At 41.9% G+C, this 27,425-nt stretch overlaps 1 protein-coding gene across 4 annotated transcripts in view; it reads left to right on the top strand.

The window, feature by feature from the left end:
- Tbc1d23 (TBC1 domain family member 23) overlaps window positions 1-26,726 on the top strand; it is a 54,205-nt gene extending 27,479 nt beyond the window's left edge. For 3 of the 4 annotated variants that reach the window (XM_085832462.1, XM_085832464.1, XM_085832465.1), the window contains 11 exons: window positions 4,416-4,538; window positions 5,578-5,670; window positions 8,080-8,250; window positions 10,818-10,860; window positions 12,659-12,765; window positions 14,224-14,363; window positions 15,666-15,710; window positions 19,244-19,332; window positions 22,444-22,579; window positions 23,816-24,010; window positions 25,109-26,726. In XM_085832462.1, the coding sequence (XP_085688588.1) occupies window positions 4,416-4,538; window positions 5,578-5,670; window positions 8,080-8,250; window positions 10,818-10,860; window positions 12,659-12,765; window positions 14,224-14,363; window positions 15,666-15,710; window positions 19,244-19,332; window positions 22,444-22,579; window positions 23,816-24,010; window positions 25,109-25,190 (1,224 nt within the window). In that variant the 3' untranslated portion in view covers window positions 25,191-26,726. The remainder of the gene's footprint in view (window positions 1-4,415; window positions 4,539-5,577; window positions 5,671-8,079; window positions 8,251-10,817; window positions 10,861-12,658; window positions 12,766-14,223; window positions 14,364-15,665; window positions 15,711-19,243; window positions 19,333-22,443; window positions 22,580-23,815; window positions 24,011-25,108) is intronic. The other variant, XM_085832463.1, reaches the window with a different exon arrangement.
- The last annotated feature ends 699 nt before the right edge of the window (window positions 26,727-27,425 follow it).

Genomic DNA, 27,425 nt, shown 5'->3' with positions numbered 1-27,425 from the left:
AGATGACTCCTTGGTAGAGGAGAGTGGCCTCACAAGTTCCTGAGGAGTGCTGCCTTTTGTTGAACTGCCAGAATCTGGGGGAGTGGAGTTTCCCTTAGACCTGGCAAAAATAATAGCAGGAAGCATCTTGCCTTTGTTCTGATTCTTAGTCTCTAGTCATGTGGAGATTGTTTCCTCAGTTTGTGTGTTTGTAGCTTCAGAGCTTCTCTGACAGAGATCCAGTGGTGGGATAGGTTTCTGTAGTTAGGTTTCTGTTATGTGGAGTCTAGCCTGGGTGACATAGATCTGCGTGATATGTCTTATTAATGATGGCAAGGTCACTTTACCTCTTGGAGGCATATATTTGTATATAACTAAAGAAGTTAAGTACAGCCTGGTCAGTCTATTTCATGCTACTTGTGTGTATGTTTTCAGGGCTGACCACTTGGCACTAGATAACTGATAGGCGTCCTCTTCTTGGGGAAGGTTTTTTTCTCCCACACGCGACATTCCTTAGTGGCTGGAGTTTTTGGTTTTTTGTTTGTTTTTTGGTTTTTTGTTTTTTTTAGAGTTGAGGCCTCACGAGCTTTTCCCCTTCCACGTTAGGGTGTGTCTTCCTGACCTTGTTCAGGTCATGCTTAGGAAGTCATGTGGAGGTTCATGGGTGTAACTTTGGACATTTCCAGGAAACACACTCTGACAGTAAACTTTCTGTCCCTCTGGCTCTCACAGTCTTTCTGCCCCCTTTGACAGAGGCTCTCTTGAGCCTCGGGTGCCTGAGTTGTGTGTACGTGTGTCCACTGGGACTGGGCTATGCAACTCTGTCCTGATGAGTTGTGGTTTTCTGTCATGGTCTCTGTCACAACGGGACATTTCCTCAGAGAGCATGGAGAGCTACACATGCCTGCAGATTTTGTGATTTATTCTTCCTTACAGCTGAGTAGTATTCTACAGTGTGTATGTACCATATTGTCACTCTCTGTCAGTTGGAGGTCACTTAATCTGTTTCCATTTTTTTTCTGCTTTGTGACTAGAGCAGCCATGCCATGCCATGCTGAGTGAGTGTCTGAAGAGGAAGGGGTCAGGTCCTCTGGGCGTAAGCCAAGGGGCGCTATAGCTGAGTCGTATCATAGATTTACTTTTAGTTTAAGAATTCTCCACACTGATTTCTGGAGTGGCCGCAGTAGTTTGCAGTCCCACTAACAGTGAGTGAGGTTCTCAGTACTCACATCCTCTCCAGCATTTGCTGTCAGTTTTGATCTTCGCCATTATGACTTCGATAAGGTGGGATCTCAAAGTTATTATGATCTGCAGTTCCTAATTGTTAGGGATGATTAAAATTATTTGAGATATTTCTAACCACTTTTATTTATTCTTTTGGAAGCTCTGTTTAGAGTCCAAGCCTATTTTTGAATGGGTTATTTATTGTTTTTGAATCTTTGTTTTGTTTGAATTCTTTATGTATTCTGATCATTAATCCTGTCAGATGTACAGCTGGCAGTTCCCTCTTAGTCTGTGTCAGATGTATAGCTGGCAGTTCCCTCTTAGTCTGTGTCAGATGTATAGCTGGCAGTTCCCTCTTAGTCTGTGTCAGATGTATAGCTGGCAGTTCCCTCTTAGTCTGTGGGCTCCCCTCCCCCAGGAACCTAGTTCTTTCTGTAGCTGTGGAGAGCTTTTTGGTTTACTGTGCCCCACTTGTCAACTGTGGCCTTAACTCTTGGGCAAATGGAGTCCTGCTTAGAAACTCCTTTTCTACACCTGTCAGGGATGGAACTGCCTTAGTTTTCTCCTTGCAGTTTTGGTGTTTCAGCCTTCATGGTTAGGTCTTGATACATCTGATGCTAGTTTTTGTGCAAGGTAATAGATATGGGTATAATTTAATTCATCTGCATGTGGACACCCAGTTTTCCCAGCATCGTTTGTTAAACATACTTTCTTTTCTCCAGCACAGACTTTTAGCATCTTTGTCAGTACTCAGTGGCTGCAGCTGCGTGCACTCAGGTTTGGGGTTATTCCATTGCTCTGCATGGCTTTGGTTTGTGTGTAGTGTGCCATTAGCATATTGTGTTTTTTACTATGGCTTTGTAATATATTTTGAGATGTAGGATGGCTTTCCCTTGAGCATTATTCTTTTTGCTCAGGACCGTTTTGGTGATCCAGGGTTTTCTGTGGCTCTTCATGAATTTTATAATAGGTTTTTTCTTTTTGATTTTTTGAAGAATGAAATGGGGATTTTGATTGGGATTGTGTTAAATCTGTAAATAGCTTTTGGCAGAATGGTCACTATCATAATATTTCTACCCATGCCTGAGCATGGGAGCCTCTCTACTTTCTAGTGTCTTTTTATCTTTTTCTTCACAGGTTTAAAGTTTCCTGAGGTTTTCATTTCCTTGGTTAGGTTTATTCCTAGATACTTTATTTTCTTGAAGTTGTTGTCAGGGGAAGTGTGTCCGTGATCTCATCCTCTGTCTGCGTGTTCATGGGGTTCTCTGTGAACAGACATTACCCACAGAGTAATGATCTGTGGAAGGCAAGACAGTAGCTACTGTAGTTAAACACTACTCAGTAGCTGGTGTAGATTCATACTTTGGTAGTCTGACTTGAGTAGTTTACACACAGTTAAACACAACACAATTTTTCCTGGTGATAGGTAATCGAATGTTGTGTATACAGTCAACCTTAAGACATGACTACATTGAAATTCTTTATAAATTACATGTGATACTTTCAGTAAAGATGACCCCTATAGATTGATTGTATGTGACACCTGCTATAAAGATAGGTTCCATAGATTGACAAACTGATTATAAGGGCCTGGGGAAGGATCCAGTGTGGTTGTGGCCTCCCAGATAGCACAAAGGTCACCAGACTATTAACTGTGTCCACTAAAGCAGCTCTCCCTATGAAGAGCCAGTCCGGGTTTTTAACATTCCTGGTTCCTGTAGTGCTTCTCTGTGAACACGAGAACCTCTGTTCTTCCTGCATTTGGTGTTGATACATAGAAAAAAACGATTGAAATCAATAGCAGGTTGATTCTGTATCCTTCCATGTTGTTGGATTGATCATTTTTAGAAGTTTTTTAGTAGAGTTTTGGGGCTCTCTTGTGTATGCCATCTGGAAATAGGGCCTGTTTGACTTCCTTCTCTACTTGTATCCCTTTAATTCTTTTCTCTTACCGTATTACCCCTGCTAGTGCTTTGAGTACAAAAGTTTTGGTTAATTGGCTCAAGGATCCGTCCATCTTATTTATCTTCTTAAAGAACCTGCTCTTAGGATGGCCTAGTTGGCCATCAGTGAGAGGAGAGGCCCTTAGTCCCAGTATAGGGGAATGCCAGGAAGTGAGAGTGGGTGGGTTGGGGAGCAGGGGGAGGGGGAGGCTATAGGGGATTTTTTGGAGAGGAAACTAGGGAAGGGGATAGCATTTGATATGTAAATGAAGAAAATATCTAATTAAAAAAAAAGGAACCTGCTCTTAGATTTGACGATTCTTTGTATTGTTTTCTGTTTCTATTTTATTCGTTTCTGCTCTGATTCTTATAATTTTTGCTAAGGATTTGGTTTGTATTTGATCTGTTCTTGTTTTTCCAGATTTTTGTTTATTTGTTTGTTTTTTGAGACAGTGTTTCTCTGTATAGCCCTGGCTGTCTTAGAATTTGCTTCATAGACTAGGCTGGCCTTGAACTCAGAGATCCACCTCCCTGCCTCTGCCTTCCAAGGGCTGGGATTAAAGATGTGTGCTACCACTGCCTGACTCCAGATTTTTAATATCATCATTAAGTCATCTCTTTGTGCTCCTTTGGTTTTTAATAAGTCAGAACTCTAAGCTCCCCCGTAGGGCTGCTTTCCTGCTGTCCCAGAGGCTTGGCTGTGTTGTCATTTTCATTTAGTTCCAGGAAAGTTTTCATTTCTTTTTTAATTTCTTCTTTGACCCATTCATCATTGCACTCTTCCTCAGTGCTAGAGGTTGAGCCCCGCAGCCTTTATATCCTCTTCTGGGAGAGATCTTGCTATATATTATAGCCTTACTAGTCTGACACTTACTATGTACCAGGCTGGTTTGTAACTCAATCAATGCCCCTGCCTCACCTTCTCAATTAATGTTGTGTACCCATATACTTGGCAGACCCAGTGTAAGCTTATTCTACTACTGACATTTTCAGCTCCAACCGTTAATATTTAATGTGGGTATTGATATAGAACGGTGTAGAATTATTTTTTTAGTTGTTTTGTGTGAATTCTGACAGACTTTGACTGCAACACACACACACACACATATATCCTATACAATTTGAGATTATATGATACTAAGTTTTAAGAGAAGTCAATTAAACTGAGGTGGTGACAGTTAGTTCACATTTTATTATATCTAATAAAATACTTTCCGGAAGAACGCTTTGATTTTTCTTTGTAATGTTTACAGTTTTCTCTTTGTGTAGGATAACCATCATCTCTTTGGTAGCACCCTCCTGGGGATCAAGGACGATGAGGCAGATCTGAGCCAGGCTCTGTGTCTGGCTGTTTCAGTATCAGAGATCCTTCAAGCTAATCAGCTGCAAGGGGTAAGCAAAACCGCCCATGCGTCGGGGACTCGGGGACTCGGGGAATGTGCCCTTTGAACGGAAGGGACTGGAGCAGTTGTAGCTCAAGGTTAGACATGTGCTTCGCATGCCTGAGGCCCTGGGTTCCATACCTGCCACCAAGAATAAATACGCACATTCCCCCAGTGTCATCGATTCCTGAGAAATTAATTTGTCATTTCCTTGCCTTTGTGGACTAGTATGCTATATCTCCTGCCCATGTGGCCATTTTCACGTCCATCTTGTGTGCTACTTTGATTGTCACCAGTTCATTTTTGTCTCTCTAGACACCAGTTTTACAAATTGCCCTTTCTTCACGTTTGTAAAGCAACTGAACATGGCATAGTATGAAGAACTTAAAGGGGGTATACGTAGCCTCTGACAGTTAATTCTGGACAGCTACACAGCTTGTTGAATCACATGGTTTAATGCCATAAAGAAACTCATAGAAAATTATGGAAATATGTTGTAGCCAGGCAGTGGCGGTGCATGCCTTTGGTCCCCGCACTCGAAAGGCAGATCTCTGTGAATTTGAGGCCAGCCTAGTCTACTGATCAAGTTCCAGGACAGCCAAAGCTACCCAGAGAAACCCTGTCTTAAACAAAGAAAAAAGAGAAGAGGGCACATATGAGCCTGGCTCCCCCATACACAAGAGAAACAGTTCTTTGGATGGCCTGTAAGTCTGTGGACCTGAAAATAATGGTTTGTCGAGCATTGAGTTTAAGGAAATAAAGTGTCTATTTCTAACATAGAACTTCTGTTCAGATTGCCAGAGTCTTGCTACATAGTGAGACTTTCAAGCTTAATACATAAGAAAAAAAAAATGTATTTACATCTTAACGGTTCCCTTTTTGTGTGTGGATAAATTGGGCCCTCCTAATTCCCTGTGAGATCCATTTAAAAACCGCCTGTCACCTCCCCCCCACACACACACACCCTGTTTGGTTTCTTTTTTACTATCTGGTGTGTTGTGTGGACTTCATGTCTAATCCCAGAATGCCCCGTGTTGCTTCCTTTTCAGGAAGGGGTCCGGTTCTTCGTGGTGGACTGCCGTCCTGCGGAGCAGTACAACGCTGGGCATCTGGCAACCGCCTTCCACCTAGACTCAGACTTGGTTAGTCCAAGTGCACGTCTGATGTTTTGGGAGAGACGGGATCTCCCTCTGGCTTCTAGCTAGATCTATATGACCCTATACCCAATGGGGTGCTCTCTTCTGGCAGTTGCCCTGTGGGACTGGCTTGAGGTCCCTTTTCTTCTAGGGGCAGTTGTCATAAAGTGATGTCTGTTACCTGTGGCTCACGCTCCTTCCATTATTATGTCAGTAAATTCTACACTCACTGTGAGCTATCTCCCAGGTAGATCACTTAGCATTGTGCCTTGCACCTTGTAAGTACTGTAGAAATAGGAGCTCTTAGCATAAGTGGATAAGAATCCTACAAGTTTTTGCTATAAGACATTTTTAAAGTTTATGAGTATTTTTATAACTAATATGCAGACAATTTTGTATCTGACATATAATTGCTCAGTTGTTAAAGTCACCGGAGCCTAGGGTAACTCCCATTGTAGAATGAGTAAAATAAATATGATCATAAGAGGCGCTTAGAGCTGTTGAGGCACTGAGACTGGCACCATGTAAGCCTCAGAGGTGGAGGACAGCTGAATAGGGAGGTACCCTCTACCCCCACCCCACCCCCTTCCCTCCAGCTGAATACACAGCCTTCCATTCCCTCCTCATCTTGTCTAGAGATAGTGGTCCTGGAGCCGGAAGGCTGGGTTTAAGGGCTAGGTGGTATGGAGAGGAAACTAACAGAAAATGAAGGTCCTACTTAGAATTTGGGCATTGGGTGAGAAAGGACATGCTAGCCTGTCTGTGTCCTCTGAGTGAGAGCTGTGCCTGTCCCTCCTTTTACTCATGATTCATGGGTACCTTCATTTTCATCAGTTAACGTTGCACAGAATATGCTGAATCAGCACTGTCATCAGCTTGCTCAGTCTTCACCTTGAATACATACTCTTTCTTTGCCACGTTACCTTTGCTTCGTGGTTTCTTGGGACCTTTCCCTTTAAGTACATTCCCTTTAATGTTTCACAGAGGGCCATGGTGCAGGAATGATCATAGTTTGTTGTTCGGTGAATGTATATTTAGTTTACTTTCAGTTTTGTTAGGAAGCTGCTGAGGAAAACTTTCCACATATTTTGTGTCGTTTTCGAAATAGCTCTGTAAAGAGACTCTTTAAAGTAGAATACTTGGGTTGGGGGATGTGGCTTTAAAAAGCCTGACGATCCTGTACCTCAATACTGGCTCTGTAAGGCTCTGTGTCATCAGCATTCTGGGGCGTTATCAGTCATGGGTTTTTGTTTGTTTTCTAGAATAGACTGAAAATAGAGGTAAGCAAGCAAGGAGAAAACTCCTTTTTCTCTCTTCTTAAAGTTGCTTTTTCCTTGGGTGGAGAGATGTCTAAGAGGTTAAGTGCACATGCTGGTCTTGTAGAGGACCTGAATTTGTTTCTCAGCACCCACGTGATGCTCATAGCAGCCTTTAACTCCAGTTCCAAGGGCTCTGATCCCTCAGGTAGTCACTCAGACATAACAATCTTCAAAACTATTAAATTGCTCTTCTCTCTAATCTGCCCATTTTTCTCCTGGATTTTTTTGCTGTATGGGATTTTAGTAATGAGAGCTTAGAGTTTTTGTAGTTTTTGGTATACTTACTTCATTGAAGGTGAGCAATGGGTTTTGATTTTTGTTTTATTAATACCTAAAGTAAATGATAAGTAAATGGTCTCTACTGTTTCTGATGTCTTCTAAGACATACATGGACTGCCTTGTAAGAGGAAACGAAAAGGAAAACTGTTTGGATCCATCCTTGTTATTTCCTCTGTTCAGAACTAGACTCTGTCATCATGACTCAGGACTACTGTAGCTGGGCATTGGTCCATGTGAAACAGTTCTTCCTTCTGATTGAGGAGTGTTTGTCCACAGAAGTGGATGCTCACAGTCAGCTATTGGATGGATCACAGGGCTCCCAATGGAGGAGCTAGAGAAAGTACCCAAGGAGCTAAAGGGATCTGCAACCCTATTGTTGGAACAACATGATGTACTAACCAGTACCCCGGAGCTCTTGTCTCTAGCTGCATATGTATCGAAGGATGGCCTAGTCGGCCATCACTGGAAAGAGAGGCCCATTGGACTTGCAAACTTTATATGCCCCAGTACAGGGGAATGCCAGGGCCAGGGGAATGGGAATGGGTGGGTAGGGAAGTGGGGGCAGGGTATGGGGAACTTTTGGGATAACATTGGAAATGTAATTGAGGAAAATACGTTATAAAAAAAAAAAGGAGTGTTTGTCTCAGCCTTTGTTCCAATATATACATAAACATATCCCTGCAATTTTACTTATTTATGCCTTTGCATTTTCCATCCCTTTAATGCTTGGTTTTTAATGTTGGTAATTTGCATGGATGTAGTTTCCGGTTTTACAAATACATGCTTGCCAATTTTCTAATTTTTCAAAATAATCTAGATGCTCCAGAATCCATCTGAGTTTGCACAGTCAGTAAAGTCCTTGCTAGAAGCACAGAAACAGTCCATTGAGTCTGGCTCCATAGCTGGCGGGGAACACCTCTGTTTTATGGGCAGTGGCAGAGAGGAAGAAGACATGTACATGAACATGGTCCTCGCACACTTCTTACAGGTATGCTCTTGTTGATATGTCTTGTTTGCTTGTGGCTGACACCGTGGAGAAATCCACAGCTAGCGTTCTTTTACTTTTATATCCATGTATCCATATATTTTGTAAGCTTCTCAATTTTATATCGTAACATCTTTTTCTCAACATTTTTCTTACATGCTCATATAATACTATTTTAATTATAAGTTTTAAACCATATGGAATCTATTTTCATGTAGAAAGTGAGGTAGGAAAATTACTGTGCCATCTATCACTGTGTTGATGGGTTTTCTTTCTTTTTTTATTATGTTCTTTATTTATTTATTTACATTTCAAATGTTATTCCCTTTTCTGGTTTCCCCTCTGAAAACCCCCTGTTCCATCCCCCCCTCCCCCCCCCCCCACACTAACCCACCCACACCTACTTCCTGGCCCTGGCATTCCCCTACACTGGGGCATAGAGCCTTCACAGGACCAAGGGCCTCTCCTCCATTGATGACAGACTAGGCCATCCTCTGCTATATATGCAGCTAGAGCCACGAGTCCCACCATGTGTTTTCTTTGGTTGGTGGTTTAGTCCTAGGGAGCTCTGTGGGTACTGGTTAGTTCATATCGATGATCCTCCTATGGGGCTGCAAACCCCTTCAACGCCTTGGGTCCTTTCTCTAGCTCCTTCACTGGGAACCCTGTGCTCAGTCCAGTGGTTGGCTGCAAGCATCCATCTCTGTATTTGTCAGGTACTGGTGGAGCCTCTCAGGAGACAGCTATATCAGGCTCCTGTCAGCAAGCACTTGTTGGCATCCACAATAGTGTCTGGGTTTGGTGGTTGTATATGGGATGGATCCCCAGGTGGGGCAGTCTCTGGATGGTCATTCCTTCAGTCTCTGCTCCACACGTTGTCTCTATAACTCCTGCCATGGGTATTTTGTTCCTCCTTCTCAGAAGGATCAAAACATCCACACTTTGATCCTCCTCCTTCTTGAGTTTCATGTGGTCTGTGAATTGTATCTTGGGTATTCCAAGCTTCTGGGCTAATATCCACTTATCAGTGAGTGTATACCCTGTGTGTTCTTTTGAGATTGGGTTACCTCACTCAGGATGATATTTTCTAGTTCTCACCTAAGAATTTTATAAATTCATTGTTTTTAATTGCTGAGTAGTACTCCATTGTGTAAAAATGTACCACATTTTCTGTATCCATTCCTCTGTGAGGGACATCTGGGTTCTTTCCAGCTCCTGGTTGTTATAAATAAGGCTGCGATGAACATAGTGGAGCATGTGTCCTTATTACATGTTGGAGCATCTTCTGGGTATATGCCCAGGAGTAGTATTAGTGGGTCCTCATGTAGTACTATGTCCAGTTTTCTGAGGAACCGCCAAACTGATTTCCAGAGTGGTTGTACCAGCTTATAATCACACCAGCAATGGAGAAGTGTTCCTCTTTCTCCACATCCTAGCCAGCATCTGGATTTCTCTGTGCTCAGGATGTATTCTCAGATTACATTGTTGTATTAACCTTTTTTGCTTCATGTTCTCGAACTTTTAATAGCTATATGATTTATTTTAATTTTTTACTTGTTTTGATTATATGTATATGTATACACACACTATATATATATATATATATATATATATATATATCCATTACCCATAACATATACATATACACAATATGTGCATATACATATCTGTTACCCGTGACCTGAGCTGGCTCTCTTTAGCACTTGGATTGGTGAGTTTATGCAGCCTGACACTCTGCCACTGACGGCTCTTTATAGAAACAGCTGGTAGAAACACCCAGTTAGTTGTCTGTGCAGCTTTCCATGTTTGGAACTTTGCTCCTCATGTTCATCTGATGTCATTTCTTTCTCCATTCATCCCTGGCTTGCCATTATTTAGATTCAGTATATATTTTTGTTTTTTAATTAAAATATGACATTTTAATTAACATATAGTATGTGTGCAGAAGTGGGCACAGCTTGTGAGCTTCCACCATGTGGGTCCTCGGAACCAAAATCAGGTCATCAGGATTGGTGGCAAATGCCTTTACTTGCTGAGCCATGTTTCTGGCCCTAGTTTTTTGTTGTTTTTGTTTGTTTGTTTGTTCTTTTATGTAGACTCAGATTTGAGATCTGAAAACTCGGCCTTGAAAGTAACACATCTGACTTTTTAATAGTTTTTAATAGTTTGCAAAATGGTAATTTTGTTTTTTTTTTTTAAATAACCAACTATGATATTTTTATATTCTTTTTAGGAAAAGACAAAAAATTGAAACTTTAAAAACCTACTTTGATTAAAGTCTAAAATGTAATTTCATTGAATTTGGTTTGACTCTCGTACTATGGAGACTGTAACACAAATAAAAACAGTCTTAATAGCTATCAAGCTGCCTCCCTCTTTGGATCAAGCCCATACAACATGAAAGATCAATACATGTGCAACTCCATGTGCTAAAGTCCATACTGCGAAGAACACGCGATATGTTAGAAATTAATATAGAACTGTGTATGTGATTGCCATTGCTTAGGACCATCTGGGGGCTTTAACTAAATGACATTTCACAATAACTTAAATTTTGTCTTTTATTACAGAAAAACAAAGAATATGTTAGTATTGCCAGTGGAGGATTTATGGGTAAGCCTATAATACATTCATTTAATTGTGTCATACTTTTCAGATAAAAAATAAACTGATTACCAGTGAGCTGATTTAGCGTTATGAAACTGGTACCTTCTGTCTCCAGTCATTTAGCACTGTCAGAAAAGAGAAGGCAAGTAGAACATATAGACACAAAGAACAAGGACAACTGAGATGAGGGAATACAGACTAGTCACATTTTAAATTGTGCTTATTTCATTTAGCTTCTATTTCAAAACTTTTTTGTTTTTTATTTTGTAAGGTGCTTGGCATTGAAACCAGGGGCTCATACACACAAAGGAAGCATTTTACCACTGAGCTCAGTCCTCTAACTCCTAATCCCCCTGCCTCAGCCTTTTAAGAGGATCAGGAGTTTGAGGGCCAATTGACTGTACTCCATGTTGAGTTCTAGGCCAGCCTAAGCTATATAGCAAAACCCTATCTCAAAAAACAAAACCAAACAGGAGCACCCTCCAAATAAAACCTCCAACAGACAAACTCAACCACCATCAACAACAACAACAAGAAGGGGAGTGTGTGTGTGTGTGTGTGTGTGTGTGTGTGTTTCTGTGTGCGTGTGTGCGCATGTGTTGGGGCTCTGGCTTAGTATTTGAAGGGCTTGCTTACATGCGCAAGGCCCTTGGATTTACTCCCCTGCCCTCCTATAATCCCAGTTCTCTGAAGGTAGAGGTAGGAGGACCAGGAGTTTAAAGTCATTCTCAACTACCTAGCAAATTTGAGACCAGCTTGGGAAAAATGAGACCCTGTCTCAAAACAAACAAACAAACAAAAACAAATAGAAACAAAAATACTCCCAAACCAAAACACTGTTAAAACTACATTGTTGCCATTCAAGGTTGGACACCTTTTAGTGCAGCATTTCCAAGTCATAGGTAGGGGGAATCTCTGTGAATTTGAGGCCAGCCTGGGCTACATAGTTAAATCCTGTCCAAAAAAAAAAAAAAAAGATATTGTTAAACAAGTGTTGACCCCTTGCCTGCTATTATTAGAAATCCTGATAACACAATATAAAAGTTGGTTACTAGTCATAGAATTCTCAAGAATGTTCAGGGAAAAAAGCATTATTTTACAATGTATACACAAGTTAAAAAGAAACTAAGGTCTTGCTCTGTGTCTAGCCTCCAGGTGACTTGGGCTGATGCTCTTCTGTCCTGGGGTCCCCGAGAGCTGATTATTAGTGCACATCACCATGGCCACAGTCTAGAGTTCTAGAAAGCTTTTTAAAACTGTAACTTTTTTCTCTCCATTAATCAATCTTTCATTAGTGGCCAAGTCTGTGTTGTTATGGGAAAAGATTGACGTCTCCTAGCTTTGCTGTGAAGTCTCCATGTGTTGAAATTCTACACATTATGTGTTAGTACTTGAAAGACTGTTCTCGGGCCGGGCAGTGGTGGCGCACGCCTTTAATCCCAGCACTTGGGAGGCAGAGGCAGGTGGATTTGAGTTTGAGGCCAGCCTGGTCTACAGAGTGAGTTCCAGGACAGCCAGGGCTACACAGAGAAACCAAAAAGAAAAAAAAAAAAAGAAAAAAGAAAGAAAGAAAAACTGTCCACTGATCATCTCTCTGGGGATTCTGAAGGGGGCTTTAGACAGGTGGGAAAGGTTTGCTGTGACCTGGAGTTCTCAGTGGGGATGCAGGGCAACACTTGTGGCCATTATGTCCTTGATCCATTTTCATTTAGCTGTGATGTGTTTGTTACACTTCTCTGGTATTTGGTCTTGGCAGAGAGTCTCCTATTGCAGCTTTTGTTTTGTTTGTCTTGTTTACTTTCAGCCCTTCAGCAGCACCTGGCAGACATAAATGTGGAGGGACCAGAAAGTGGATACGGCCATTGGATTGCCAGTACCTCAGGGTCAAGGGGCAGCATCAGCTCTGTTGATGTAAGTACCTGCATGGAGCATGCTGGATCACTTTCCAGAGAAGATGCTTAACTCCTGGAACCCCAGCAGAGCAGAAAAGATGCTTAACTCCTGGAACCCCAGCATAGCAGAAAAGATGCTTAACTCCTGGAACCCCAGCATAACAGAAAAGATGTCGGAAATACTTAGTTCGCAACGAGGAATCATTATTGCAAAGTTGAGGACATTAAGGTGCAGGTAGAGAAAGGGAAAAGTTAGCCAGCCTCGTGTATTTGATGTTTAATGGTTGTGATGTGCATAACTGTGAGGTTTTGCTATAGGGAGTAAGTTCATCTCAGCAAAAAGTCTTGACAGTTGAGTTTGATGTCATTGCGTCAATTTAGTAGTATCAATCAAAATACATTAATCAAAATAGTAGTCATTACATCAATCAAAATAGTCATGTACCAATGTTTATTCTGTACAACAGAGACAGAAAACTGCTGTACAGGGTGACAGTTACTCACTTGGACTTAGGTAGAGACCATTCCCTCTTCCTCTTTTATGATTTCCAGTAAGGCCTTTCAGTGTAGTTTCTCCACCTGTGCAGTAAAATGCTAACAGTGTTTCCCCTCAGGAGGCCTGAGGGCCAGGAGAGCGAGAATATGCATGGTTGTACACTGTAGATGCGTGGAGGTTTATCTTCAACCACATGATCAAAGCATCGTTACAGTGTTTGCAGATAAGGCTGCTCCGAGAATTTGCTTTTACCTTAATCCTCTAGGTATACAAGAAAACTAAACAATATTCCGTTGTGTGTGTTCTCATTTGTTGGTTAACACCCTGTTGCTAAATACTTACATTGCTTTCCACCTTTCTTCATGTGTGTATGCTAGGCCAGAGGTTGACATGTGTCTTTCTCAGTCATTGTCTACCTTACTGTCTTTAAGCCAGGGCCTGTTGCTGAACCTGGAGCTGACCAGTTCAGATAGATTGGGTGGTCAATGACAGGCATCCTCCTGTGGGCCCTGCCCCTCCCTGTCCCCATGCTGGGGTCACAGATTCCTACTGTTGTGCCTTGATTTCACCTGGGTCCTAGGGACCCAAACGCAGAATGTCCTGCTTGCGGGGTGAGCACTTTACCCCAGGTCTCCATCCTCTAACCCACTCTTTACAAGAGGAGAGACATAGATATGTGTGTATAGAACAAAGGCCATCTAAGGGTAAGGTGGGAAGGTGAATATCTGTACACACGTGAAAATATGAAAATGTATGCCCTTCCCCAGTGAAGAGAATTGTTCCTGACCTAAATGAATTGCAGTTGTTTCTTTACCGGTGCTTTGTTCAGATTCAGTGGCATTCAGAGATACACTGAATTTTTGTACTTCAATACTGGAATTTGGTGGGGGATACAATTCTGTCTGTAGTGTAGGGAACTTTTAGCAGTCATGTATGCATTAACTATGTAGAGAGTGGTTCATCTGTGTTCTTATTTTTCAGGGTGAATCCTGTAATGGTTCCAATGATAGAGGGATGAAATCCCTCGTCAATAAAATGACTGTGGCTCTAAAGACAAAATCCGTTAACGTTAGGGAAAAGGTCATTAGCTTTATTGAGAACACATCGACTCCTGTGGACCGGTGAGTTTCTTACAGCGTGACCTTCTGATGGGTAATTAGTTAAACTGAAGAAATGTTCTGTAATGGATTTCAGTTGGAGCGCTGGAGAAGGGGTCCCACATCTGTCAGCTCAAACCACGCCGTCACTGCTGCAGGCTGCTCGTGTTTGCTCCGCAGATCCTTTTCTGTCTCAGAGGAGGGGCATCTGAGTTGGTCCCTCATCCCATTCGTTACAAAAAGGCCATGTCCTGTGTTTGTAGTTCATAGAGCAGCTGCTTCCCAGTCCAGCAAACATTTACCTCATAGCAGGGCCTTGTGCCTCAGGGACTTAAAGCCTGGGTAATTTGGTTATGCTCAATACAACAGAATCCCACTTTACCAAGTTCACATCTTATAGGAATTTGTTTAAAAATATAAACAAACACCATTTTCCCCTGAATTAAAAAAGGGACATGGTAAACAACTGGCAAGCAAATTTAAGAACATTTGCCTTGCTGTTTGTTCTGAGTGTGTGCTACAATAGAATATTAATCTAATTCAGGTGTGTACCTTCTGCAGCCTGGGATAGCTATGGGTGTGGCCAGACCCAAGTTGTGAACATACTTAAAACATGATGAGATACTTTGTGATGTGTGTAAGTTGATTGCACAGTTCTCAAGTGTGAACTTTGTAGATGACATCATGTCACAGTGACAAAAGCTGATATGGAACTTGTTTCTGAGCAGGCCTGATCGTGAGGACATGCTAGGGTTTCCCTCTCCTGTCTCCCTGGCAGTGTCATGGGACAGCCGAAACAGTAGATTCTAAGAACTGACTGTCCCTTCTACTCTAGTGCATATGCACACAAAAGTACGTCCTAGTTAGTAAGTACAGAGATAAGGAAGGAAGAAGTTATCGTCACTAACCCCCAAGTTGTACCTCACCTAAAGTAGCCTGACATTGAAGCATTTGAGCAAACTTGAAGGATTTGTGTGCTCCATAAAGTTACATCTGCTCTCTAAAGGGAAACTGTTACACACTGCTTCTGAGTCCCCAACCTTCTGTTGCTGCATTTGTGGTGTGAACATTAAAGTTTTTGTTTCAAGTGCACTCGCTTACTTTTAAGGTTGACTAATGATGATAATAAGATGAAAGGACTGCCGTCTGGTGCGGTATCATGTGAGACTGGCTTTTCTCCATTCTCCTCTGTGCTTGGGATGACTGATAGAAATCCTTTCTTTATACTGTGTTTAGGGTTGAAAACTGATTTTATTGTGTCTTTTCTAAGGCTGCTGCATTTTTTATAATCATTTTTGTTCTGTCCTCTGCCTTGATTTGCTATAGAATGTCTTTCAATCTTCCCTGGCCAGACAGATCATGTACAGAGCGGTAAGCCAATGAGTAGGGCAGCTCGCCTGAGCCGTCCATCCCCCAGCATGCCTCGTGCGGTCTGTGAGCCTCGCTTGTGCTGACTTGGCTGACTCAGATGCTGTTGCTTGGGAGCTTCCCTCTTCTGAGTCTGCTTATGGGAGTGTACCGTGCTGACGTCATGCTTCCCCTTTTGTCTTGTGCCTGAGTTTTCTCCCCTGCATGTTCCTATTGCCTTGTTCCTCAGACGGCAATCAAACGTGCTCAAATCCAAGGACTTTATAAATTCTCCAGGCTTTATTCTGAAACAGTGAGGGGGGAAGTGTCCACCGAGTCGGGAGTCAGTGGGGCCTGAGTGTTCTAATAATTGACTGGTCTCCTGGCCTTATGGAAAATGACAGAACTGAAGTCCAGAAACAGTTCATGGTCAGAACCTGATGCTGGAGTTAAACCAAGGGCCTTGAACATGCTGAAACTTGTTCTTTATCAGTGAGCTGCATTGCCAGCATCCAAATTTTAACATGGACTTTATGGAAATTTTTAAATTTTCAGAGTTTTCTTATTAAGATGTATGCACTGACGTTGATGAGTTAGCATGTATAAATCTGTTTGAAAGCGATATAGTTCTAGGTTCTGCATTTGGATTTTCCATAAGGAGATCATGGGAGACATGGTCTCTACTGTCCTGTCCATTTCCTTCTCTGTCCCCAGTAAGGATGCAAGGGCTAAGTTTTCAAATTAGGCTAATCCAGTGAGCCCTGCGAACTTAATAACCACATGCAGTGTTGCAGTTTATATTCTTGCAGGATTTTCTTCACCTTAAATTGAGATGTTAGTATGGCAATAATTGAGTATTTACAAAAGAGCATGCAGTTGGTCAGGTGGCTGAGCAAGTAAAGATGCTTGTTTCTGAGCCTGGTCGCTTGAATTTGGTCCCTGGGCCCACATGGTAGAAGGAGGGAAGCAGCTGCCACCGCTTGTCCTCTGACCTCCACATACACTCCATAGCTCATGTGCAAGTCTGTGTACACCCAGCAAATGATGAGAGAGAATTTTTAAAGAGTCTGGTCATACTTTGAATAGAAACTCAGCCATGTGGGGTTAATTATGGGTTTACTTTTTCATCATTTCAGTATTTCCAGTGATAGGAAACAGCATTTTTAAAGTACAGTTGAGTAACTTGATTTTTTTTTTTTTACTGTTCCTACACAAGGCAACTATAAGAAAACTATTAATTTTACCTTAGCCTGTTTTAAAGAAACTTGTTCTTTTTGAGAATTATAATCTGCTATGAGTCATCCTTTTTTAGGAATTTGAGGTCATGTCTGGGAAGTTTGGTTATATTTTTCTCTCAAGTTCTAAACTTTCTCTTTAGTTTTCTGTGGTCCACATATAGGTGTATTGTTTTGAAAGTGTAATTGAATTAGCACTTTGAAAGAATCAAGTTATTTCTGATTGTGGCAAGTTAAAACTTGTCCAAACTATTTCTGTAGTTGTTTGTGCAAATATCAATATACGGCCTTTTAAAAATAGTCCAATCTAACAAGTGTAAAAAAAAAAAGCAATTTTAGTAAGAGAATTTGAGGACATGTCACAGAGTTCATATGAACTTTCACTGTAGGGTGGGGGAGAGTCTTAGGGAGGGAAATGCTTGCCTTGTAAGCATGAGGACCCTAATTCAATCCCAGAAGCTTACATTAAACAAGACAAAACAAAAACCAAAGTTGGGCAGGGGCTGAAGGGATGGGTCAGAGGCTAAGAGCATTGACTGCTCTTCTAGAGGTCCTGAGTTCAATTCCCAGTACCCACATGGTAGTTCATAACCATCTGTAATGACATCTGGTGCCCTCTTCTGGCCTGCAGGCATACAATGCAGTCAGGATGCTGTATACATAATGAATAAATAAATCTTAAAAAAAAAAAAAAAAAAAGAATGACTATGGCCCCAGCCCTAGGGAAGCAAAGACAGGTGGATCGCTGGGACTCTGTATGGCCAGCCTAGCTACTTGGTAATCCCCAGTCTTGTAAGAGACGTTTATACCATAAAGCAAGGTGGTCAGTACTTGAGAAGAATAGCCAAGATTGTCCCCTGGCCTCTGCACGCATGCACATGTAGGTGCATATGGTGTGCACATGTGCACACTCACAAAATACACACACAGACAGAGAGACAGAGACATAGAGAACATACCCCAATGTTTGAAGGCCTTCCATTAAGCCTTGCCTCTTGAAGTTTCTCCCACATTCCAAACAGCACTACACCAGGAATAAACTTCACTGTAGGCTTCCTTGGAGACATTTCAGATCTAAACTCTGACACTTCCTAATGATCACAGTTTGGTAGCTTACAGGATGATTTTGCATTACAAATGTTTTATTCAACACGATTCTAAGTACAGGTTAACCTAACTTACAATTCTAAGAGGGTTTGTCATACTAAACTCATTTAGTGTTTGCCTGCTCCCTTGCTTTAAGGAGGCTTGGTTTAAAGGTAAATATTTCAGTCTACTTAAATGAAGAATTTAAAAATTTTTATGAATTTTTTAAATGTAGGAGTGCTCTGCATGCACACTTGCGTGCCAGAAGAGGGCATCAGATCCCTCTGCAGATGGGTGTGAGCCAGCATATGTGGTTGCTGGGAATTGAACTCAGGACCTCTGGAAGAGCAGCCAGTGCTCTTAACCACTGAGCCACCTCTCCAGCCCACAATGATTTTTCTTTCAAGATGAAGATTCTTGAGAAAATGGAAGAATCTGAATGGTTTTATGTTAGGTGAAGAAAGAACAAGTCTCGCCTTCTTTGTAGTGGGTAGTTATCCTACAAAGGAAACAGTTTTCCCCCAGAACTATGTAATATTTTACTGAAACATTTTAATTTATGTAAAAGAAGTAGAATCATGGCATGGATTAAAACAGAAGCAGCAGGGATAAAAATGGAGGAAAAGCTCTGAGGAACTTGCAGCTACCAGAAGAGCCGTGGGCCCTCCTGTTCTTGCGCTGTTTGTTCTGTGTAGTAAGCTCGTATTGCATGTTCACTACGTGGTGTGCTGAGGCTCTGTAAAGGGGAGAGGATAGCCGCGTTCTCACAGTTATCCTGAAGGGTGAAGTCTCTTGTAATTACTATGTTTCCGATGAGGAAACTGCAGAGGGGTAAGTTCCCCAGGCCCAGAAGCGCCTAACCACTGGCTTAAATGGGAGGAGCATTGAACTGCTTTACCTTGGCTGGATAGAGAGGCACATGGCTGGATAGAGAGGCACATGGCTGGATAGAGAGGCACATGGCTGGATAGAGAGGCACATGGCTGGATAGAGAGGCACATGGCTGGATAGAGAGGCACATGGCTGGATAGAGAGGCACATGGCTGGATAGAATGGCACATGACTCTTAGCTTACATCATTTATCTTCTTGCAGTTTTCTCAATATAGTTGTCCTAAAGCTGTGGGTGCTCTGTGAAGGGAAAAGAACATTGACATTGTGTTCGAACATTCAGATGAGTTAAAAATCTCTGGTTACCTCTTAGTGGTGTCTCCTTCCTACACTTGTTTTGATGCAGGCACGTGAGCAGCAGCGACAGAGTGGGCAAGCCTTACCGTGGAGTGAAGCCTGTGTTCAGCATCGGCGATGAAGAGGAATATGACACAGGTTGAGTAGTAATACACTTACCTGCATTCTTTCTGTTCAGCCCCTAGAGCTCGTCGTCGTCCTGGGACTTGCAAACCAAGGCTTATCAGGAGGACTTCCCTAGCAGGAAGTGTCTGTGGCAGTGGTTCTCACGCTTCCTAATGCTTTGACAGTTAGTTGCTCATGTACTGATCCCCAACCATAAAAATTATTCTTGCTACTTCATAACTGTAATTTTGCTAGTTATGAATTGTAATGTAAATATCTGTGTTTTCCCGTGGTTTCAAGGAACTCTGTGAAATAAAGGGTCCTTTGATTATCAGAGGGCCTTTTAGTAATGCTTTTGCTTTAGAATTCTTGAATGGTGCTCATGAGAAATCTACGCAGACATTGTGCATAGGCCTCAACTACCTGTCATCAGCTGAGGAGCAAGCCATTGGTGGAAGTTGTATTTAAGCCTTTGAACACTCACCTGCTGCCTGAGAGTTGTGGGTCTGAAGGAAAGTGCCAAGGCCCTAAAAGGCCACTAGATGGCACTATAGTACCTAGTAGATTTAGTTTACCTAGGATTGTCATGTTAAAAAAAAAAAATCAAAGTCAATGTATAATTTTTACTTATAATTCCACAGCCTAAATAATGTAAGTAACCATAGTTTATATGTATATTGAGTTAGAAAAAAGTTATGTTGGTAAAAATAGTTAAAAATATAGTTAAAAAAAGGTTAGTAAAAATATGAGAAGCCTGTAACTGTAAATGTCATTGTCCTTTCCCCTCCACAATATCCCATATATCTGATTATTCTCTTTTTTAAAAAGTGATGTATTTACTTTTATTTCATGTGCATTGGTGTTCTGCCTCAATGTCTGTCTGTGCGAAGGCATCAGATCCCCTGGGACAGGAGTTACAGGCAGTTATGAGCTGCCATGTGGGTGCTGGGAACTGAACCCAGGGCCTCTGGAAGAGCAGCCAATACTCTCAACTACCTAGCCATCTCTCCAGCGCAGTTTATTCTCTTTCTGTTGTGGATAATCACCCATTTGCCTCGTCGTTAGAGTCAACTTTGGTAGTCTTCTGGTATTTTTGTCTATTTAGAGTGGCTCCGTTTTTATACATATATCAGGATGAACTGTGAAAGTATATCCAGAGAGTTCGCTCTTAGCAGTAAGATTGCTCAAGAGAAGCATATTTGATGCTTCAGTAATATTACAAATGTGACTGCTAGAAAATTTGCAGTGAAGTAAATATGGTATTTCTAGCTGTTCTTTTTCCTTTTTCATCTCTGTCACCATCTTCCTGTTGCTATGTATTTCTTTGTCCTTCTGATTATTTTAACTTCCTTCAGGAGCAAGAGGGAGAGGATGGTGGACTGTGAATGAGTCCACTGTGGTCTGTTAACACTTCCCTGCAAACACGCCTACGTATAGTATGGAAAGTAGGCGGTAGCAAGAGGAGGAAACTAGAATTGTGTGTGTCAGCGTGCATGAATGCAGCAGTGTGGGGAGACGGAGGCAGCTGCAGAAGTCTCTAGTGTACTCACGATGCCTCCCTCCCTCGGGTAGATGGCAGGTGCTCCTGCCTTCTGAAGATGAGCGCACTGATCTCCCAGCACTTCCCAGGCAGAGGCAGGGGATCCCTGGGTTCGAGGCCAGCCTGATGCATAGAGTGAATCCCAGGACACCTAAGCTACACAGAGAAACCTTGTACCATCAAAGGAACAAAACCGGTTAACTCTGGTGACTGTCAAACTTAGGTTCTCAGTTCTGGGATAAAACACTCTGACAAAACAACTCAGGGAAGAAAGGGTTAATTTTATCCTTCAGTTCTCAGGTCATTTCATCTCCGAGGGCAGAAACTCAGAGCCAGAAGCTGGAGGCAGGAACTGAAGCAGAAGCCATGGAGGGGGTGCTACTTACTGCCTTGCTCTTTATGGCTTGCTCAGCCTGCTTTCTTACAGCACTGAGAGCTACCAGCCCAGGGGAGGCACCAGATACAATAATCATCAGCCATCAGTGATAAAATTCACCACAGGCTTGCTCAGGCCAACCTAACGGGGCATTTTCTCAACTGAAGTTTTCTCTTTCATAATTAGTTGTCATAAAACTAGTTAGCAGAGTGGCCTATGCTGGTAATCCCAGCAACCAGGATGCAGAGACAAGTGGATCCCTGGAGTTAATCTACAGCCAGCCAGCCTAGTCTGCCTAGTGAGCTCCAGGGCAGTGACAAACACTGCCTCATTTTCATTGCCGGGGCATATTTGGGTTGGAGATTTACTGAAACAACAAAGGATGTTGAACATTTCTTTAGGTGCTTCTTGGCCATTAGACTTTCCTCAGTTGAGAATTCTTTGTTTAGCTCTGTGTCCCTTTTTTTTGGGGGGGGGGTTTCAAGACAGGATTTCTCTGTGTAGCCCTGGCTGTCCTGGACCTCACTTTGTAGACCAGGCTGGCCTTGAACTCAGAAATCCTCCTGCCTCTGCCTCTCGAGTGCTGGGATTAAAGGCGTGCGCCACCACGCCCGGCCCCCATTTTTTTTTTAATAGGGTTATTTGATTCTCTGGAGTCTAACTTCTTGAGTTCTTTGTACATATTGGATATTAGCCCTCTATCGGATGTAGGATTGGTAAAGATCTTTTCCCAATCTGTTAGTTGTCATTTTGTCCTATTGACAGTGTCCTTTGCCTTACAGCTGCTTTGCAATTTTATGAGCCCCATTTGTCGATTGTTGATCTTGGAGCATAAGCGTGTTCTCTTCAGGAAGTTTCCCCTGTGCTGTTTATTAAGTCAGAAACTGGCAAAGGGGAACACTGCTTTCCCTGCCCTGAGAAAGGTGCTTCTCACTGACATGCCGGACCACACTTGTGACATCTTTTCTCAAAAGTGCAAACTGTACTCCCAGGTGTTTGACTGGACTTGCTTACTGTAAGGGTTGTTTCCCTGTGGCTCTGTAGCAGAGCCAGTAGGATTTGAAGTGCTTCCTTTGGTTCTCACTGTCATGCCCTACGTTCAGAACACAACCAACAGTTTGTGGTTGCTAAGAAGTGTGTCCACATGCTAAGAAGTGTGTCCACATGCTAAGAAGTGTTCACAGGCTACGAAGGTGCTGATGGCCTCAACCCTTCTCTTCCCTCCCAGATGAAATCGACAGCTCATCCATGTCAGATGATGATAGAAAAGAGGTTGTCAACATCCAGACCTGGATCAACAAGCCGGACATCAAGCATCACTTTCCCTGTAAAGAAGTTAAAGAAAGTGGACATATGTTTCCTAGGTACTTTTGAACATGTTTTTACAAGTAAACTCGCATTGGACAAAGTCAGTATAGACGTAAAGTGCTAGGGACTTTTTATTCAAGTGCAAAAGACCTCATTTCCCACTGTCAACTCCTGTTAAGTGTCTGTTTTTAAAGGTCTTAGGCACTTTGTATTTTGGAAATTCTGAGACAGGACATCGAATAGTACATTGAACCCTCTGATGCCCCTCTCCTGGACATGTTGGCTCTTCACAGTCCCCATAATAAGTGTCAGGCACACCCAGGCCATCCGTGAGCAGCTCACCCTAAGTGCTTCAGCGTACAACCCTAAGAGTAGCAGCAGTTTCTGATATAACTCTGATGCTATCACTTCACCCGAGTGTTACCAGTGCTGCCCACATTAGCTCATCCCCAGGGTTTCCAGTGTTCCCACATTAGCCTTGACGGTTTCCCTTCTCCCCTGGGTCCATCCTGCACTGCCTGCCTATTCTCACGCAGTGGATGGTGGGACTTTCTCTTTTCTCCTACGTGCCTGTTCTTTTCATGAGTCTAGACCATATGTGGCCAAATGTTTCACATTCTAGGCATGTTTAATAGCTTGCCTTACTGTTTGTCGTGTTAAAAGTGAGCTAAGGTATAAGAGTTTTGAGGTTTTCTGCTTTGTTTTTAAGCCACGCCCATTTGCCTTCGGGATTTAGTTGCAGAATATTATAAAATATGTAAGGAAACCCAACAATTGCCTAGTGGACTTTATGATATTAGACAGAGAATAGTTTTGAATACATATAATCCTGTTAAAAATTCTGAGAATGGAGCCGGGTGTGGTGGCACACGCCTTTAATCACAGCACTTGGGAGGCAGAGGCAGGCGGATTTCTGAGTTCGAGTCCAGCCTGGTCTACAAAGTGAGTTCCAGGACAGCCAGGGCTGCACAGAGAAACCCTGTCTCGAAAAACAAAACAAAACAAAACAAAACAAAAAAAATCTGAGAGTGGTCCATTAAAGTTAAAAATTATTTACACATTACACTCAACTTCTCATTAGAAAACATACCTTTATTCTTAAATAATTATGGTATTATCTGTTAATAAAACAATTTTACATAATATTAGATGAAAAAACATATAGCTTGTTTATCAAATATATTCATAGATAACTCAAAAATAATTCTTTAAAGTTGAATTTTTTACACTGGAGCTGTTGAACTGACATGTCTGTCGAAACCCAATTCACTTAAACTTCTTTTTCTTTCAAGCCATCTGTTGGTTACCGCCACACATATGTACTGCTTACGGGAGATTCTTTCGAGGAAAGGACTGGCTTACATCCAGTCTCGGCAAGCACTAAATTCTGTAGTGAAAATTACGTCCAAAAAAAAACATCCCGAGCTAATTACCTTCAAGTATGGAAACAGCAGTGCTTCCGGGATAGAAATCTTGGCTATTGAAAGGTAAGTTGTTTATTTATTATTATTACTGAGGTGCTCCGCTCCTGGAATAGCGTCATCTGTAATCATCTTCCTAGTATCTGTGGCTTCTACACTGGTGCACGATTTCAGTTACGCTGTAGCAAATTTCACACCAGAGTCGTTAATGATAATCTAGGGGTCAAGAGAGACGGCTCAGCAGTTAACGGCACTTGTTGCCAAGCCTGACAACCTGAGTTCAGACTGTGAACTTACCACTTCATGACATAAGTACTCCCCACCCCCACTGAGGAAGTGCAATATAAGAACAAAACAAGAAGCACTGTAACAGTCTAGAGACTCTGCTCTGTCGGGAGGGCTACACCTCAGTTCCCAGCACCCAGAACCCACGTCCAATGGCTCACAGGTGTTATACTCCAACCTGCAAGACATCCAGCTGGTCGGGGTACGCTTCTAGTCACAGCAATGGGAGACAGAGGCAGGGGGATCTGAGTTCAAGGCCATCGTGGCTGTTCTAGAACAGCTAGGACTACACATAAAAATCAAAATAAAACCCAAACAAAAAAAGACATGCAGCACCCTCATCTGGTATCTGTGCACATAGATACACATGTGCAAAATATATATACACAAATAAAAACAATGTTAGAAAAAGAATTATACAAATGCTACACTAAATACTGATTTGTGGGGAAATAAATTTGTCTTAGAATGTTAAGTTGGTATTTTATTTTCCATCATCAAAACTTCTTAACCTGGAGATGGTTTGAATCTTGTTTAGACGACAACTTAATGTTTTGTTTAAGGTCAAACCAGCAAGTCCCGGAGTTGCCATTGTCTTGGGAAGTGCATGCCATCAAATCCTAATTGTAGCAGCTCAAATCCCATCTGTACTAGACAGCAAGTGCGGTGATTTATACAGACTTAGTAGTTCAGAGATTCTTAGCTGTGTGATAGATGAAAAGTCCCAAGGCTTTGACTTTGGATTTTCTAGTAGCATTTTGATCATCTGCTGAGGTAAGTTTATGGAGCACATAGGCATCTCTGCTACCTTTATGTGACACCTCAGCAGAGATCTGAAGGAATAGTGCTGTACTAATCCATATGTCTTTTCCCCCATAGGTATTTGATTCCAAATGCAGGAGATGCTACCAGAGCCATAAAACAGCAGATCATGAAAGTGTTGGATGCTTTGGAAAGTTAATGTAAAAGAAAGTTATTTAAGTGAAATTAAGGCAACGAAGAGAAATATGAAAATATATTTCCTGACTCAATACTAACCAGAGACCTTTGATTTGCTCATGGGGTGCCTGAGTATAGGGTCTAAATGCAAATTATTGTAGTCAATACTGGGATGAGTACACTTTTTTAACAATTTCTTTTGCATCTTTGGTTTTATATAATGATTTATTATAAAGGTCAGTTATTAAATGACTTTGAAGTAACTGGCCTTGTGCCCTATGGATCCAAGGGCACAGACTACAGTTCTGTTTTGAAGAGCTGTTTTAAAGGACATGCATCATTTTCAGGTTTTAAAACAACTGTACACATACATATTTGCAATGTCTTCACTGAAATTTAGGGATAGAATTAGTTGAAGAGATTTAATTGCTACATTGAGTTTTACTACAATGAGCATTATCGAAAATAAATGGTTAGACTAATAATTAGCTCACTGTTTCTGTTCTTAAAAAGATTGAAGTCTGTTTGATGGACTGGATGGAGATCATAGCAACTCAAAACACAGCCCATAGTGAGACACCGAAGTGTCAGCTTCCCCCATCTTCCTCCAGTGGGTAATTATCCAGAGACTAACTGCCTCAGAGATAGTGAGCCTCACCCCAGGTTGCTAAGGAACAGTTAACAGCACTAGAATAAGTAGGCATGTTAAGGTTAAAATTAGCATTTGGGGGACAGAATTGTACCTGTAAAAATGTCCTTGGTCTTTGTTACAAATGGGTCATTTGGTCTAGGCTGTTTCAAAATGCTTTGCACACACTGATTATCCTCCTTGACATGATCACCTGTGACCACACTAATGTCCAGTTTAAAAAAAAAAAGATAATCAGAGAGCTATAGAAATTTTTCATTGTTTTTCTGTCACTTTCTAAAAGTTTCCCTTGGGTTTTGCCTTCTCAGTAACGTTTGAGTAGTTGGCACTTGTTCCATCCTTACTCTCTGAAAGAACGGACATGGTCTGCTTTGTTTTACAGCTTGCTCAGATTAATTTCTGTTGCCCATATTAGTCACTGTGCTGAGAGAGCCAGAACATCTTCCGACCATGGGATGATTTTTATAAAATCTGTCTGAAAAATAGTAAATAGAACCTGCCATGTCATAACATGTAATACATTTTTTCCCAAGGGGTTGGTTGATAGAAATATCTAGATGTACCCCATCAGTAGCCAGTGTTTTAATTTGCTTAATGGAAATCAAGTGAATGAACAGTAACATAATTAAAAGAACTCTATTCTGATATCTAAATAAAAACAATGTATTTGAGTGGTTGAAGACATTTGCATGAAATTGCACCTTGTGCGGTACTTGATATTTATAACTCTCCCCCCACTGTTGTATGTCATCTCGTCCATTTTCTCGACGCCCTCATTGCGATGTCCTGAGGTCTCATTTTTCCACCATCTCAGCTATGGGACTTTTTTTCATAATATTAATGTAAAGATGTTTGTGTTACTGTTTATAAATTACAATTGTAAATAAACTGATACAAGTTTGCTCAAAACTTCTGCTCTGGAGGATGTCTGTTCTCTTTATCTGTATTTTGTCTGCAGATTAAACATTCGTCTTATATATGTACCTTAGGTAGGCTAAAACCAGTGGCACTAGGTGGGTGCTGGGGTGCTCATAGCCCCAGCTATTGAAGGAGGAAGGAGGATCAGTTGAGCTCAGGAGGTGAGGTTTCTGTGGCCTTTCCCTCCTCTTTTTACTAGAGCAGGTCAATAGATCTGTCACCATAGACCTGGCTTTTTCTTCAGTAGTTGCCATGGCTACCAGGCCACTGCAGTTTCTAATGCAAGATGAAGATGGGGTAAATATGTTAAACCTGGAAGACATAAGGCCATACTGCAACCCACCCCACACCTTCCTCCAGCCCATACATTCTTTCTTCAACCCGCTTCCCCAGTGTTCTCAGATTCTTGGAAGAAACAATTCTGTGATCCCCTCAAGACACAATGTAGTTGCTTAGAATCAAACCCAGGTCCTTTGCAAGAGCAGTAAGTGCTCTTAACCACAGAGCCATCTCTCCAGCCCTGCTTTGTCCTTTTCAAACTGCTGTTTATGGTTCTCTCTCTCTCCCTCTCTCCGTCTCTTTCTCTGTCTCTCTGTTTAGCTCTCTCTCTCTCCCAAAGTTTGTGAAAAGCTCAGCCCCACTGAAGACAGCTGGCTAAATTTTCTTTTGGGGATCTGATCTGCAGGCTTT

This window comes from Mus caroli, unplaced genomic scaffold (genome assembly GCF_978045245.1).
Source record: "Mus caroli unplaced genomic scaffold, Mus_caroli_1 scaffold_17, whole genome shotgun sequence".
NCBI lineage: Eukaryota > Metazoa > Chordata > Mammalia > Rodentia > Muridae > Mus > Mus caroli.
The sequence above is the reverse complement of the archived record's forward strand: the minus strand, read 5'-3'. Positions and strand labels throughout refer to the sequence as shown.